The 16,129-nt window shown below is 38.6% G+C and overlaps 1 protein-coding gene across 1 annotated transcript; it reads left to right on the top strand.

The window, feature by feature from the left end:
• The first annotated feature begins 8,079 nt into the window (after window positions 1-8,079).
• Window positions 8,080-15,091, top strand: LOC117468596 (sialic acid-binding Ig-like lectin 14). The gene is made up of 9 exons (XM_034112824.1): window positions 8,080-8,587; window positions 9,021-9,086; window positions 9,413-9,811; window positions 10,061-10,381; window positions 11,475-11,756; window positions 11,853-12,143; window positions 12,284-12,395; window positions 12,689-12,722; window positions 13,115-15,091. Exons 1-9 carry the CDS (start codon window positions 8,575-8,577, stop codon window positions 13,472-13,474), a joined length of 1,878 nt encoding a protein of 625 aa, XP_033968715.1. The 5' UTR covers window positions 8,080-8,574; the 3' UTR covers window positions 13,475-15,091.
• The last annotated feature ends 1,038 nt before the right edge of the window (window positions 15,092-16,129 follow it).

Raw genomic sequence — 16,129 nt, 5'->3', positions numbered from 1 at the left:
TCTGTTTTAAACATCTTATCATCTTTTCATGTGGTCAGTTTTCTCAAACGGATAAAAGATATAGCAAGTTTGGTTTCTCAAGCCATGTTAGCAGTGGCGACTGGTCATTAGGGTCAGGTGGGGCACAGCCCCACCTAGTGTCAGCAGAAAGTATTACAAATAATGATTACAAAAAATGCAAAAAATAAATTAAAAAATATATAAAATATATTTTAAGATCATGGTTAATCATCTGATTCGTCTGTACATTGCTGTTTTAGTCTGTGTTCTTCTAATTAGTGTCTACAGTGTGTGCCTATTGAGCTGTTTAGAGCCATGTGGGACAAAACCTGATCTTGCCCTTCCCTCTCACTGTCTAAGGCCACATTTACACGAGAACGAAACGGCTTGTATCTGCATAGTTTCTCTTGCGTATAGCCCTATTATTTACACAAGGCCGTAACAAACGGACCCCACAAACGATAACGGGTCCCAAGGTGGATAGATTTGCAAACGAAACGCTCTGGGGGGTCAAACGAGTCCGTGTAATCGCCTCTATACGAATATTTCCTGAAAAAATAACGATAGCCCCACGTCTCCCCGCCTCTGCTGCTCACTGCTGTAGCATGGCCAGTAGCTACTGTCAGTAGCTACTGCTAGTGCTACTGCTACTGACCATGCTACTAGGGTGGCCATCCGTCCGGTTTTAGGTCGGACAGTCCGGTTTTCAATGTCTGTGTCCGTCTGCCGGCGCAGCCTTGAGCCGGACGCTCATTTGTCCTCCTTTTGAGGTCATCCCTATTTTATACTTTTAGGGTATAAAAAAAAATAGACAATTATACAAAGAAATACAAAAAATAAGTTATGTGTAAGTATATATCCCCGTAAGACTTGTGGTCTTACAAATTATTGGCTGAATGCGATGTCAAATAAATATCTTGTATTTCATTGGTTAATAAACGTAAACAATTAGCCATGTGCTTCTTGACGTCACGTTCACGGCAGGGCACTGTGGCACAGAGTGAAGTTAGCCTCGCCGACTAGCTCATGAGCCAACTCCACCTAGTTAGCGGTAGGGTTAAACCGCAGAAATGCCGAAACGAAAGACTTCATTTAATCCTGAATGGTCGAAAGAGCATGGATTCCTCACAAAAAGTCGAAAGGACGACTTCCATGCTTTTTGCACGTTGTGTCGTTGCGATGTGGACGTAAGCAGCAAAGGAAAAGGTGCTGCTACTCTGTCCAGACGCATGTGGATTATATAAAAGAAAATGAACTGCATTATTCAGTGGCAAGTGATGCATCAAACAAAGGTACGATCAAGTGTTTCCCCATTGTACTGAGATATTTTCACTTTGAGGAGGGCGTGCAACATGCACTGTTGGATTTTTACAGTGATAGCAACGAAAAGTCAGAAGCTATAACAAATCAGTTGCTATCTAAACTGGAGATGTCTGGACTAGATGTGAAAAAAATGTCAGCATATGCAGCAGACAACGCCAGCGTTAACTATGGAAAACACAACAGTGTTTATCAGAAACTGAAACTGGCTCAAAAAGACGTGCTCGCTGCAAACTGTTTAGCCCATATTCTGCACAATGCAACAAGATATGCAGCAAGCAACTTGGATATTGACATTGAAAATGTTGTGCTTAAGGTGTATAGCCATTTTAGCATCTCAGCTAGCAGAACGGCGCAGTTGAAGGAATTCTGCGAGTTTGTGGAAGTGGAGGAATGCAATAGTGATGTGTCGGTCGCGAACGAGCCGATTCTTTTGAACGGCTCTTTGGTACGAACGAGGGGATGCGAGTCCTACTTGGTGAGAGCCGTTCTTGTTATCGTTCAATCGTTGGTCCGCACTCACTGCCTGCCAAAATCCACTCGCCTTTTAAATAGCTTGATTTTGTTCCCCAAACGTATTCTGTGAAGATCCGCCCCTACTCTGTTTGGTAGGTTTCAGCCTTCTTATTATACATCCATGGTTTCAGCACGAGGAGTGAGATGGGGTGGGTGTTAACGGAATACACGAGAGAGAGAAGTCATAACAAGTGGTACAAGACAGGTAGACAACGTGTTTTTCGGATGGAAAATGAGCCAAACGCGAAAACGCAGCAGCATTTGGATTCACTTCAACCAAAACCCAGGCAGTGATAAAGCGCACCATTTGTAAAGGCAAAATATCCTTTAAAGCAGGATCAACAAATAATCTCCATCGCCACTTAAAAACACAGTATCTAATATTAAGAGTTGCATGAATTTCATTCAAGGCAAGGCAACTTTATTTACTTAACACATACAGAGGGTAAATTCAAAGTACATTCACTGACATGATGACATGGATATGGCGCCACCTTGTGTCATGTTTACAATGCCGATTATTGACATTAGGTCTGGCAATGCAGTCAATCATTATCCTGGTGATTATTTTGCAAATAAACCTAGTAACCTTCAAAAAACGGCTCTTTTGAACGGCTCTTTGAAAGGAACGGAGCCATAAGATCCGGCTCCCTTCAAAGAGCCATAATTCCCATCACTAGAATGCAATCTGCTGCGGCACGTTGTCACGAGATGGTTGTCTCTGCTGCCATCTATTGACAGAATCCTGAAGTGTTGGAGACCCCTGACCAGCTACTTTCAGAGTCTAGGTGAGGAGGAATGCTCCAAGATTTTGTGGAAATGCTTTGGAGAGGATGGCAACGAAGTATCTGAGATGTATTTTCTCTTCCTCAGTCACATTCTGAAAGTGTTTTCAGACTGCATTGAAGCACTTGAGGCCAAATCATTCAGCATAACCTCTGTGTTTAAGGTAATGACTGAACTGAAAGGGAAACTTGAGAGAAGGTTAAAGGACACATTTTTTGGCTTTGCTGTGAACAACAAACTCAAGCAGCTAACCCCTGATCTGGCAAAGAAATGTGAGGCTGATTTTCTTGTTTTCTATGAAAGAGCCAAGAAATACGTGAGTGAAAGGTATGACTTCTCTGAGAACAGCTTTCATAGTAAAGTGCCAAAGCTTGGCCTCACAACTGCTGTGTCCTATGGAGAATACAGTGATGCAGTCCAAGCCTGCAGCCTGAAAGACATTGGATGGACTCTATGAGGAATATGGCATGGTGGAAGCTATTCTCAGCTCTTCAGAAATGGAAGGATGCCACAGTGAGGAGCGGTATCTCAAACTGTTTTCCAAAGCAGAAGTCCCACTTGTGAATCTGAGGAAGGTCAGCGCCTACATCTTCTCCATCCCATGTAGCAATGCCCATACAGAACGTGTGTTCTCAATGATGACCTCAGTATGGAGAAATGAGAGAAATCGTCTGGATGTGGACAGTGTCAAGGCAGAGCTGCAAATTTGTGTCAACTTCACATTTGAGTGCACAGACATGTACCAGAGACTCCTTACAAACAAAAAACTCTTGGAAGCAGCCAGGAAAGGGCAAAAGTATCGAAAATAGACATTCAACTTGTGGTTAGTACACTAGTCTTATTGTGTTTTGAGTGTGAAGGATTCAGTGAAGCCAGGATAAAAACTAAAAGATAATCCCAAAGTGTCCTCCTTTTTGGTGTTATGGAAATGGCCACCCTACATGCTACAGATGTTAGTACAACATCTACAGTTCGACCATGCTACAGATGTTAGTGCAAAATCTACAGCTCCTCTACCACAACCATCAGCAACAAGTGGACATGGAGAATTACATGAACTACAACATGTTGCTAAATCCACTGCGGGGCATAAACAGAAGGGTAGCCATGGCAACATTGCTGCGGGGCTGCTCCGGGGTCTTCTTCGCTGCTTTTGGTGTATTTTGTGGCGGAAGTTACAGCGCCACTTACAGTCCCGGCATATGTACTACAGCGTTTCCAGCGGTCTCGTTTGAACAGACACGTTAAATTAAACGAATGCATGTGAACGGAAGACTTTTTTGAAAGCGCATAGGCCTACTGTGCATAAACGCAAACGTTCCCGTGTAAAAGCAGCCTAAGGCTGCGTTTCACTTCTCTTATTTTTCATTTCCTCGCTCCTCGGTCTCTGTCTCACCGGAAGTTGATTTGTCTGCGCCATCTTGAGTAGCGTCCCAATGGCCTTATTTTTGCCGGAGGACCGAGGAGCGAGGAGCGAGGAGCGATAATGGAGGAGCTATAATCGAGGAGCTATAATCGAGGAACCACCAGACCATCCTTCGATGAAATCCTCAGACACTTGCCCCGACCCCTTACTGTGTATCGCTCACTGATTGGACGATGCAGCGCATGCAATGATCTGATGCTTCTTGACATGAGAGCAGTTTCCCAGCGGAGTGAAGAAAACACATGAAACTCACGGGACTCACTCCTCAGTTTATACCGTGTTTTGTTTCAATTAATGTATCATTTAGTTACAAATATGTGATATATCTGAACAACAAAGTGGTCAAAAATAATTTTATTCATTTATTGGAAACATTTTCATGATCGCTTTTTTCGTTTTACATTTTCACTTAATGTCAGTCATTAAGTGCTATTTAAAATGTTAATTTGCTACATATCCACACAAACAAACTAAGTGTGCAATCCAATGAATATTAATCTAACTGGGTTTTGATAGATAACATATCTCTTTTTCTTCTCTCAATTATTTTATTTCTATTGTGCACTCTAATCAATATTAATCAAACTAATGTTCGTTTATACATTTTAAGAATGGCGTTTATCGTTTTTGAGAATGAGTTCTTATTTGATTTTATTTATTTGGGTCTACAACAGATGATACAAATGTTTGTGTCAGTAAATGTGTACTAACAGAGGCGGGGGTGTTTGTGAAAATAACGGGGACAGAGCTGCTGTCAGACGAACAGCTGTGCGGTGTCATCACAAACGGACGTCGCTTCACGTGACGCTCCGGAGGAAAGGACGTCCCATTGCTCTTGTCACTACCCGATCGGTCCACCTGCCCGATCTGTACTGCGCATGTGCGAGATGGTCCGCCATATTGGACAACTACATACGGCAACTCTACTAGGACACTTGACACAGTGGCTTTTGGCAAAGCAGAAAAAGAACTGAGAGAGATTATTGTTATTACAACGTGACTTCACTATTATTTAACAACTCTTTTCATTGGGTTCTTTTATTTGGGGTTAAGTACATTGTCAGAATAAGTGAGAAATGGATTTAACTTCTGTTAGACAGCTATCATACTGAATAAATATTTACTCTGAATGTATGCAAAAATGTATGGCATATAGCTGTCTAACAGAAGTTAAATCCATTTCTCACTTATTCTGGCAATGTACTTAACCCCAAATAAAAGAACCCAATAAAAAGAGTTGTTAAATAATAGTGAAGTCACGTTGTAATAACAATAACTCATCTCTATCAGTTATTTTTCTGCTTTGCCAAAAGCCACTGTGTCAAGTGTCCTATTAGAGTTGCCATATGTAGTTGTCCAATATGGCGGACCATCTCGCACATGCGCAGTACCGATCGGGCAGGTGGACCGATCGGGTAGTGACAGCTCTTAAAACTCATTTCCCTGCTTCTCGTGGTTTCCTTGCGTCTCTCCATGCTTCCCTGGTGGGAGGGACTAGTCGCAGGGAAACGACGCAAGAGAGGGACGCAAGGAATCCATTTAACCGAAGTGAAACGCATCCTAAGTGAACGGTGACTATAAAAACTACACTGCGCATGCTCAGAGTATTTTCCTATTTAATGTGTGTGGCAAAAAAATAATGACCATAGGGGCACTGAGCTGCCATCCCCACCATACGTCATCTCACATAATTCAGAGCTGATTGGCTGTAAGTACGTGTGCTGCGAAAAGTGTGGTGTGTGAAGAGGAGACGAGAGAGCTGGGTTGCGGTCGAATAGTCCATTTAGCTTAGGAACCTTCCTAAACGAGTGAAATGACCCTGGAGGGCCCTCAGTGGCAGCCATGATAAGTGCCGTTCGAATTCTCTAAATGAAAGGAAAGGAGGTTTCAAACTTCCTTTATAACCTCCTTTAGCTTAGGAACCACTGGACCTCCCTAACCGAAAGGAGAGGAGAAAATGCTGCCCCACAATGCCTTGCGGCCGCGGCATTTTCCGTCACACAACAATCGGCCGTTCACGGAAACAACCGATTATGAACGAGAAATTATATCATGAAAGTTACGGTGCTTATTAAGCTTTTTAAAACGTATGTGGTAAGTTGCCAAAGTGCTTTGTTTTGAACGTTCATCAGTATTATAATCAAAAAGAGAAATATGAACATTAGTTTTTACTGAAATGATCAAATAAAGTCAACATTTCACAGTCTTTACTGAGCTGTGTGGGGTTTGTTCAACTTTTAAAAGATGTTTGAATGGTGATATACACAGTGATAGATGTTAAGGACTAACGTTTATAATAAATACATTTGTATTGATTTTAAGATATTTTCATACAATCATACGTAGGCTATTGGGATCATTTGTATTAATGTGGACCGGAGGGAGAGGGTGACGAGCATAAGTTTCACTTTCCTTTTTTATTTCAATTCCAACTTTGGTCATGAAGAATATGTTTCTCTGTTGTCGCCGTTCATAAAGCATAAAGCAACAGCATCAGAGCACAGTGCAGAGTCTCTAGATGAGTTTACAGTAGTCCCTCGTTCTTATTAAACATCCATGTTGTAGTCCGCTGTATAGAAAACTGTAGTTTCCATAGTTTCCGCACAGCAGCAGACGCACATTTATGACGTCCGCTGGCGCATCATAAACACGTCGGATAGTGAAAGTGCAGTCGGATTCTCTAAAGTACCGCAGTCTCTTCTCCTAAATCCTTTTGAATTCTCCTATCCACTATCCCTTAACCCCGTGACGTTTCACTCAGAGGTCAAGGAATAGACGATAGGGTTGGAACTTAGGAGCTGATTTTTGGACTATTCGACCGCAACCCTGCAGTGACGCGTCCTAAAACCCGGAAGTAAGCTGCGCATGGCTTCCCTCGACAAAAAAGCAATGAGATTTCTCCATAGGATTTTAGAAAATAGCTCGAAATAAGATCTGTGGGAAACGTACCTGTTAGATAAATGCACGTTTTGTTCAGCCGGATAATATCCACATGTCTATCCTACTTTTATAATTTTTTAATCATAAATCTATCGATAGATTTATGATAGACTTTTGAAACTACAAGAAGAAAAGGAAATGTAATAGAAATGTTTGTCCAGAAGGATAGGCACATGGACTTCATCTTCAAGTCAAGGTAAGACCGCAATTTTATTGAAAATGGGATCTTACTAAGAGAGAACAATTCAATATTTAAATGATACAATTACATTTTTTGGGTATCCTTTTGTTGAACTGTCTGTTTAAAATTAATTGAAGCATCAGACAAAAAAAGCTTTTGAAAATAATATTATATTTTGGTTTAGGTTAAAATATAATATTTGTAAACCTGAAGAGTCAGTGCCAGTGCCTCACCAGACATGAACCTCACTGCACGTCACTGCAGAAGCTTATATATAGACATCTAAGTTTTTTGTGCCCCACCACTTTTGTACATATAAAAACGCCACTGTATGTTAGTGTTCTTGTTTAAGGCGTTCGATTTGCTTCCCTTTTTTGTATGCCTTATGAGTCTGCTTGAGTGAACAATAGGCCTATCTTGTTTGTTTGTTTGTTTATTTGTATTATTTCATTAAAAAGAAAAAACCCTTCATGTTGGGGATGAAGTCACTGTGTGGTTAGTAAAAACGAAACCTTTCTTACTACAGAACCTGTAAACGTTGCAAATACAGCAAACGTGACAGTTCAATAATCAGGCGTAACTGATAATGAAAAAACTGTTGTCTGTCCGTAGCTTTAAAAATAGGTCATCATGTAGCAGCTTGAAGTGTCAAGGGGAAGTGGGTTTACAATGATGCCATAAAAGGCAATGTTTGAATGAATAACCACTTCAGTGACTTTTCCGAGAACTTAAAATAAGGCGTTGCACAAAAAACAAAAATATCAAAACCATAGCGTTACAAGCACAGGTTATAAGGCTGCATGCAGTTAAAACAGTTACTAGGTTTTAAACAATACTTTTTATCTTTAGGTGTTAAATGCACTTATTTTATTATTATTAAAAACCAAATAATTAAACAAATTACTATTTTAAATGGGACATCATTATTTAACTGCAGATATTAACACGTAATACAGATCATTGAGATGCATGCACATTTCACTCTGGGAATAACGTGTTTTACATTACAATGTAGAACGATGGTTTGTATATAAGATATTTGTTTTTCTTCTAACATAATATTCTGATGCACGCTCATGGTACTACCGCTTTCTCAACGTTTTTCACATCTTTCGGTCATGATAAACCATTTAAATAGACTTGCTCACTTCAAGATGTTTTATTTACTGTAAGATGCTCATTATCATCAAATACACATACTGCATGATATCTGTGATATTTGATCTCTGAGATATTTCATATTTTAGCTTCAAGTGTAGTAGTCTAGCTGGGCTAATTTGTAAAGAAGCTTCCTGGAACTATTTGAAGTGCAAAAAGGGAAGAAGTACAAAATGAGGAAGGAGAAGAGGAAGAGTCAGAGCAGAGAAACTCATGAGAACACCGGAGAGAAGAGAGCAGCGGAGAAATGACAAAAAGAGGTGAAACCCAACATTTACCTTTTTTAAATATTTAAGATATCGCTGTGAATTGTAAATATATTCAAATAAGTCATTTTTTCTTTATTAATGTCATAAAATGCTTTGAGAATTCAGCACTTTAAATAAGTGAGTTTGCATTAAATGTGCTGGATTGTAGATGAAGCTGCTTCAGATAATTCAAGTTGACATGGCAGCTGTTTGTAGCAGATGCAACAAAACGTTAGGAAATAAAACATTTCAAGAGACTAATAATCCTGAAGCAGATCTTAGCCACATTTATTAATGTTACTTCAGGAGATGCAACACCGTGTATCTGAAGCTGTGCTGGCAATGTTGGAGTTGTTCTTGTTCCAGTCTTATCCACTGAAATATTTGAGAGTTTTGTTTATTTTATGTATTTATTTGTTTATGTTTTTAATTCTTCAAATGATAGAGACGGTCTGTCGACATCATCGAATCAGGATGTTTGTTCTTATCTGGGGGATTCTGCTCTCATCAGGTATGTGTCTTTATTATAATATCGTGATGCCAACAAAAAAAGCTATGAATAAAATAATAATTTCCTATAACTTTATATTTGTAGTATTTCTCACAGCATCTATTTAATACACATTGAAACTCTGTGATGAACATTCAGTTACATTCAGTTATGCGAGACATTTTTATTTTAAATTATTGTGGTTTTAAAAACATGATAAATGCTGAAATTCTGTCATGTCTGTTTAGTGTTGCTTTCTTTTACCATTTATTTAATATCAGGGTGCATTGGGTTTGTGTTTATAAAGATCTCCTTTCTCTGTTTTTGTCTCAATGTTTTTTTAACAGGTGCATCAGTTTGGGGAAAACAACACTGTCAAATTCCCGACTACTGTATCACTAGTGATGCAGATATAACAGCAGAGGTTGGACTCTGTGTCGTGATACCGTGTTCCTTTACTATTCCTACGAGCTTTACACCCCAACATATGATTTGGTACAAATGTGATAACTCTGAAACCAATTGTGTCGATTCTGACATTATATTTAACACCAAGAGGAAGAACCAGGTTCAGTCCAGCTTTGTGGGACGGGTTTCATTGTTGGAGCCTGATGTGAGTCAGAGGAACTGCAGCATCATCATCAACGACCTCACCGAGTCAGACTCTGGAGCATATCAGTTCAGAGTTGAAAAGGGTGATGCCAAGGGATTCAAATTCTTTAGAAAAACAACTGTGACTGTTAAAGGTATGAAGCTCTGTAGATGTTGTTGTTTTTTGTACGCATTAACTGAACCAACACATCTTAATATTCTGTGGGCAACCAGTAGGAACTGCAGCATTTCCTGATTTAACACATATTTATTAGTATTAGTATCTGATACTTATACTTCTTGGGAGTTAGGATATAAGTATCTGATATCTTTGCCTACATTCAATTGAATGATGACTTTAAGGCTGTTTAACGGATTTCACTAACAGACTGCTCTGTCTTTAGGTCTGACCCAGAAGCCCTCAGTGACGATTCCTCCTCTGACAGAGGGGCAGCCGACCACACTGACCTGCACTGCTCCTGGTCTCTGTTCTGGATCTGATCCTAAATTCACCTGGACATGGAGAGGAGCAGGAGAGAAGGACTCTCAGATCACAGGAAACATCACTGCTCTCAAGACTGAGAATCTGACTGCTGTCACACAGAGAAACAGCACCACTTTGACCTTTAACCCTTCAGCTGAACACCACAACAGCAATGTTACCTGTAAAGTCAGCTTCACAGACAACATCACTGCAGAGGAGACTGTGACTCTTAATGTCAACTGTAAGTATCTCATTTTACATTCTGATTTGTTCAAAAAGTCAAATAAAATCTTCCCCCTTTTTTGAAATAACTGATTATTTCTCTCTCAAATGTCATTTATTTGTGTGACTTGACAGGATCCAAAGCTTTAACCTGTTTTAGTGCACCTACTCATATCATAGATCATATCGTATTTTCTCAAAGGACTGGTAATCAATCGTAATATAACATTGAAGTTTGCGGTCATATTATAATCCATCATTTGACATCAGAACATTTTGGACAGAACATCTGTACGGCAACATATCTGAACAGCTTACTGACAAAAACTGTTGACGTAAAATTTGAATGTTTTCCAAATTATTTTAGTAATTTAGTTATACTTGTATTCTTTCTGAGTATCTGTATTATCTGAGGGCACTTGCAAGAGTGTCAGTGTATTTAAAGTTAGTTATCGATGGTGATTTATTTCTTACATATTTGGCTCTTACCAACATATTCCTTTAATTTATATGATCACCCAAAACACCAGATCCCTACTCTGAGTACACATGCTGAAGTAAATGTGACATGTGAGTAGGCTGTTCTAGTCTCCTTTTAAATATATCAATATCATTGTGTGTTTGTTCGATCCCTTGAGTGTTTTCAAGTTTTCCAAGGATCTTTAGTACCTCTGTGGTTCAGTCGAAGGTTCTGACGTATGTTTGTGTCAGTGAAGGTTTTCCTTTACCCACCATCAAAAGGTCCCTGTTGCACGCTCATACTGCATATTTTGTCACTACCAATTTCTCAAACTCAAACCATGCAGTTGGTGTAACATTATTAGTGCCATTTTCTTTCAATAGTTTAAAGAATGTTATTTTCAGCTATCTTAATTATGGGAGGGCATTCGCAAACCAATGTTCATTTTGGGTATTAATAGAGATTTTCATTTGTACATATGGGCTCTAACCAATAAAATCCTTCTGTTCAAATGTCTCACCCACCCTAAGGCTCCAGCTGGTTTTCCCGCCTTAGCTTGAACCACATTGAATTCACTAATTTATTCAATAGAGACGATGTAATTTAACGTTTTGTTAAACAAATTCTTATTTTCTGTCAAATTTTCTTAAAGATTTGAAGAAACCTGTGATCACTGGAATAACTACTGTGAAAGATGATGATGATTTGAATCTGACCTGCAGCGTTGAAAGTTTCCCTCCGTCTGTTATCACATGGACTAAACATGGTTCCATCAAAAACCTGCCAAAAGAAACCGAAATCATCCTGCATAACGACACTGGAACAGCCACTCTTATCATCCCTAATGTGACAGTAGATTATTCTGGACTGTACGTCTGTACAGCAAAACACCAGATCTCTACTCTGAGTACACATGCTGGAGTTAATGTGACATGTGAGTAGGCTGTTCTAGTCTCCATTTAAATGCAACAATGTCATCTTACTGCATGTTTGCTGTATTGTTCAAATCCCTTGTGTGTGTGTTTTTCAGTTCATCCAAGGATCTTCAGTACCTCTGGATGTGTGGTTCAGTCGGAGGTTCTGACGTGTGTGTGTATCAGCGAGGGGTTTCCTTTACCCACCATCAAATGGCCGCTGTTAGACGCTCACACTGAATACTCTGTCACTACCAATTTTTCAAACCATGCAGTCAACATCAGCATTACTGTATCTGTAAAAGATCTCAACTACACCACTGTCGAGTGCATCAGCAGAAATGACATTGGGGAAGTAAAAGAAAACCTCAATGTTACGAGACAAGTGGTAGCACAAAAACCAAAGGGTAAGTGTTGACAGCTAAAACCTCTCCCAACTCAAGACCACTGTTTTATGACATTTTCATTACCTATTTAAACATTGTTTGACAAAGAGCAGTGATCACAGCTCTTATTTATTTGAATAATCTGTTGTTCTCTTTTCCAGATCTCCCCGAACATTTTTTTATGACTTTTAATCTGCCGCAACTCATCATTGCATTTTTGATTGGGATACTTGTTTCAACATCCATCTGCTGTTTGGGCAGAAAATGCCAGAGGTACACATTTTACTTTGCTATGTTCCTTTTTGACATTTATGCAATACTGTTGAGAGTCTTTAAGCAATATATCTAAAAACAGAACAGAAGTTGCCTGGTAAGTAGTAAAAACAAAAAAGAGAAGAAAATTGGTTAGCAGTTATGATTACCTGAATAAATGTTTTAATAATGTTCATCAATTGTGGGCTGAAGCATTCTTAATAAGAAGTTTGGTCCTTTTTGAAGACTTGTAAAAATGATTGATTATTAATTGTTATTAACTTTTGCTTCTGTTTATTTAATTTTTTCTCCAGAAGAAAACAGACGAACGCTGAGACTCTGGAGTTGGTAACTACTCAAGCTGCTCCATTGCCATTTATATTGATACAGCTGGCTTTAATATATAAATTCATTAAATATTTGATTAATTATTAGTCTTGTGATCAGAAATGCTCTGCCATGATTTTCTTTTTCATTTAACTTCAAATTGCAGAAACTTTAATAGTCATATGCAGTTTCCCGCTGGAAGATCAGAAGAAAATATATTTGATATGTATATCATGGAAAGACTTTGAAACTTGTTGGCAGTTGAAAAAAGTTATATATGATTTGTAGTCAGCCCATGACTGGAAAGTTTGAAATGTTTTGATATCTTAACATATTGTATGTTACTGATAAATTGTCTGGTTTGTATCGGCTGGCAAATCACATTATTTTGTACATGTATTTCTACCTGACAGATCAGTGCCCAAGACGAAGAGGCAGCTGAAGGAGGAGCTGTGGCTCCACCAAACGATGACGGGGTACCAAGAGAGGTGGAATACTCTAACATTGACTTCAGCTTGTTGAAAATAAAGTGTCCCAATGGGCCAGAGGCTACTAAAGAGACCACAGAGACAGAGTACGCTGAAGTTAAAAAGAAAGGGAAGAGACAAGACGATGGTGGACAGGATGGTGAAAAGGTGGAGGGCAACGAAGAGGAAGAGGTGATGTTAGTGGGAGACAAAGAGGTAGAACAGTGCATGTCTGCAGAGGAGGTGGAGGGGGGTCAGGATATGGCATTGTACTCAAATTTGAATGAAATAATGGGTAAGGTTTGAGCACAGTGTGGCTTGAAATCACAAAATGATACATGTTTAAAAAAGGGTTTTCAGTGCAAACACAATGGGTGATTAAACATTGGCGTAACATGCATGCAGTTAAACAAGAACTACAAGAATATTGCATGTTTTTACAGACTAGAAAGTATGTTTCCAATCGATTTGACATGTTAATAATAATAATAATAATAATAAATGGAATTTATAAAGCGCCTTTCACGGGACCCAAGGTCGCTGTACATGGTGGACAGACAAAACAAAACAGACAATGAGGAGCGAACAAAACAAGAACAAAAAATGTTATTGAAAAACCTTTTAACAAAGCACTGTGCTTTCAGCATGAAATGAAATTAACCGACCTTATCAAGCCAAACCATTTTTTTTGTTGTAAACTAACCGCTATCTTAGGTTACACCTATTCCATATGCAAAACATTTTTAATCCTCACAGTTTCTGCTTCACATGGCCGACCCCCTATCCACCCACTCTGAACTGCATGTACATTTTATCATCTAGAATTATTGGCTTTTTGTAGCAGTTAGGCTTTCCATTATAATGCATTGTTATGTTTGTAGAAATGCATGCAGCTATTATTGCATATATCATTACTATGGAGACATTGAAGTAGGTCTTATTATTGTATTATAGGGTTTCTTTGTTCAAATGTTGTTTTCTTCTGCTGTTTATTATTCCATTGAGCTTTTCCAAACAACTTTCTTTTGTTCATGAAAATGATTATAGTGCTGGTGTGCAAGGAGAGGGCATGTTAGCTCTGTTTGTACCAAAGTCTGCATTTTTACTTTTAGATTGTAGAGTAAACAGGTTTTGATTATGTAGTATGTGAATATATGTACATATAATGTCCCATTTGCAGTTGTGTATAGCTTATACAACTTATTTACTTTTTATATTACTTAAAAAATAACCATGTAAGCAGAATTCTATTAATTTAATTGACAATGTGTTTTATTGCCATTAAGAAACTGTATGTCGAAGTGTTTTTTGTTAAGAATGTGATTGTTTGAACTGTATGTGTCACATGGCAATGTATTTTAATGATTCATTATTGCATGGTTTTAAGTGTGTGTGTTTTATACCTTTTTATTGTGTGATTTTACTCTGAAATGTGTTTGCCTTTTTAACTGGTTTTAACTTCCTGCTGCATGCTTTTATTTTGAAATGTTTGGATTGGCCTTGCCATGCTGATTGGCAATGAGTGACCACACCTGGGGCCAATTTACACCAACAGCCCTGCCTATAAAGGGAAGGAGAAGAGCAGCAGAGGACAGACTGAGACTGGGAGAAAGTGAAGGAGACAGCAGAGGCAGAACGCAGCACGCAGCAGGAGCAGAGGCACACGCAACCAAGGGATTAAGAGACTACGGCAGTCCAAGAGAGGGTCGACGGAGCACCTTTACAGCGCTGGAAAGACTCTGGTTTTGAGAAAAGACTTTTAACCCTTTTAACATTTGAATTATTTGTATTTTAACTGCGTTTAATTGTATTTTAAAATAGTTTTAGACTATCTTTTTACTGAGATTATATTTTAGACGGCTCTGATTTTAGATTTCTTAGTCAAGTTTTTATGTTTTACTGAATAAATTATTGTGTTTTAAACTTAGTAGTTGGCTCCTTGATTACCCAGTTTTGCTCTCTACCTGATTTAAAAGAACCCTTTCCCTCTCCATAAATTATTACCCCTCCCCCGTCCTTTACATATGCCATGATCCAAGTTAACAAAATGGTAGCATATACAGAAGTTCAACATTTTAACTGTTTTATACTGTACCTGAGAGTTGGAGGAGAATAGCAAATCAATTCACATGTCTGTGCTAATATGAAGCTATAGAGCCAGCAGACTTAGCTTAGCTTAACCATTTTAAATGGGGGGGGGAAAAAAGCTATTTCAACTCCATGTGAAGTTTAAAATAATCCTCAAAAGCACACAATGTAAGAACTTAGTACAAAGATAAAAGAACAATTTGTAGTTTTAGGACCACTACTAACTATGTCCAGCCGGCTGCACCAGCTGTTACAATTGAGGAAGTCTGAACCAGGATGTCTGTTGGGTGAATGTTTTCCTTTTTCATTTACATTTGACTCATTGTTATAAAGCATGTATTAAAGCAGTTAACTTTAACTAACTATTAGCATAACAGAGAAACTGCGCAACCTTAACTTGAAGTCCAATTACTTTGAACTAACTCGCATATATATTTAAAGGATGCTTAACACTGTCTTCTGCGGTCACAAACACAGGAAATACTTTTGTGAGAGGGTGAGTCTAAAATAACGTGTGAAACACCACCCAGATGTCGGATGGTTTGCATGCTGGGTTCTAAAAAGGGAAGAAAGAAGCTTTTCTAACAAGAGTACATTACACCACTTCCTCACATTTATTAACTTGACTTTGTTCCTCTTTATTGGTAAAGCCTTCAGTATATGGCCAAACCCAACATTCATGTAACGATGGTTTTCATAGTAAAGAAAATGAAACTTGTCATATTAAACATTGTGATTTTTGGGTATCATTAATTAAGGAGGCAACTCTCTTGAAGTTATGTGTATAAAACTTATATCAACTATTTATACCTAAATTACAAAATGTGTGGCTGGTCCTTTTATTTCAGCAACCTTTGAGACACTTCCTACACT

Source organism: Trematomus bernacchii, unplaced genomic scaffold (genome assembly GCF_902827165.1).
Source record: "Trematomus bernacchii unplaced genomic scaffold, fTreBer1.1, whole genome shotgun sequence".
Lineage (NCBI taxonomy): Eukaryota > Metazoa > Chordata > Actinopteri > Perciformes > Nototheniidae > Trematomus > Trematomus bernacchii.
Note: the sequence above shows the minus strand (reverse complement) of the source record. Positions and strands in the feature narration are given on the sequence as shown.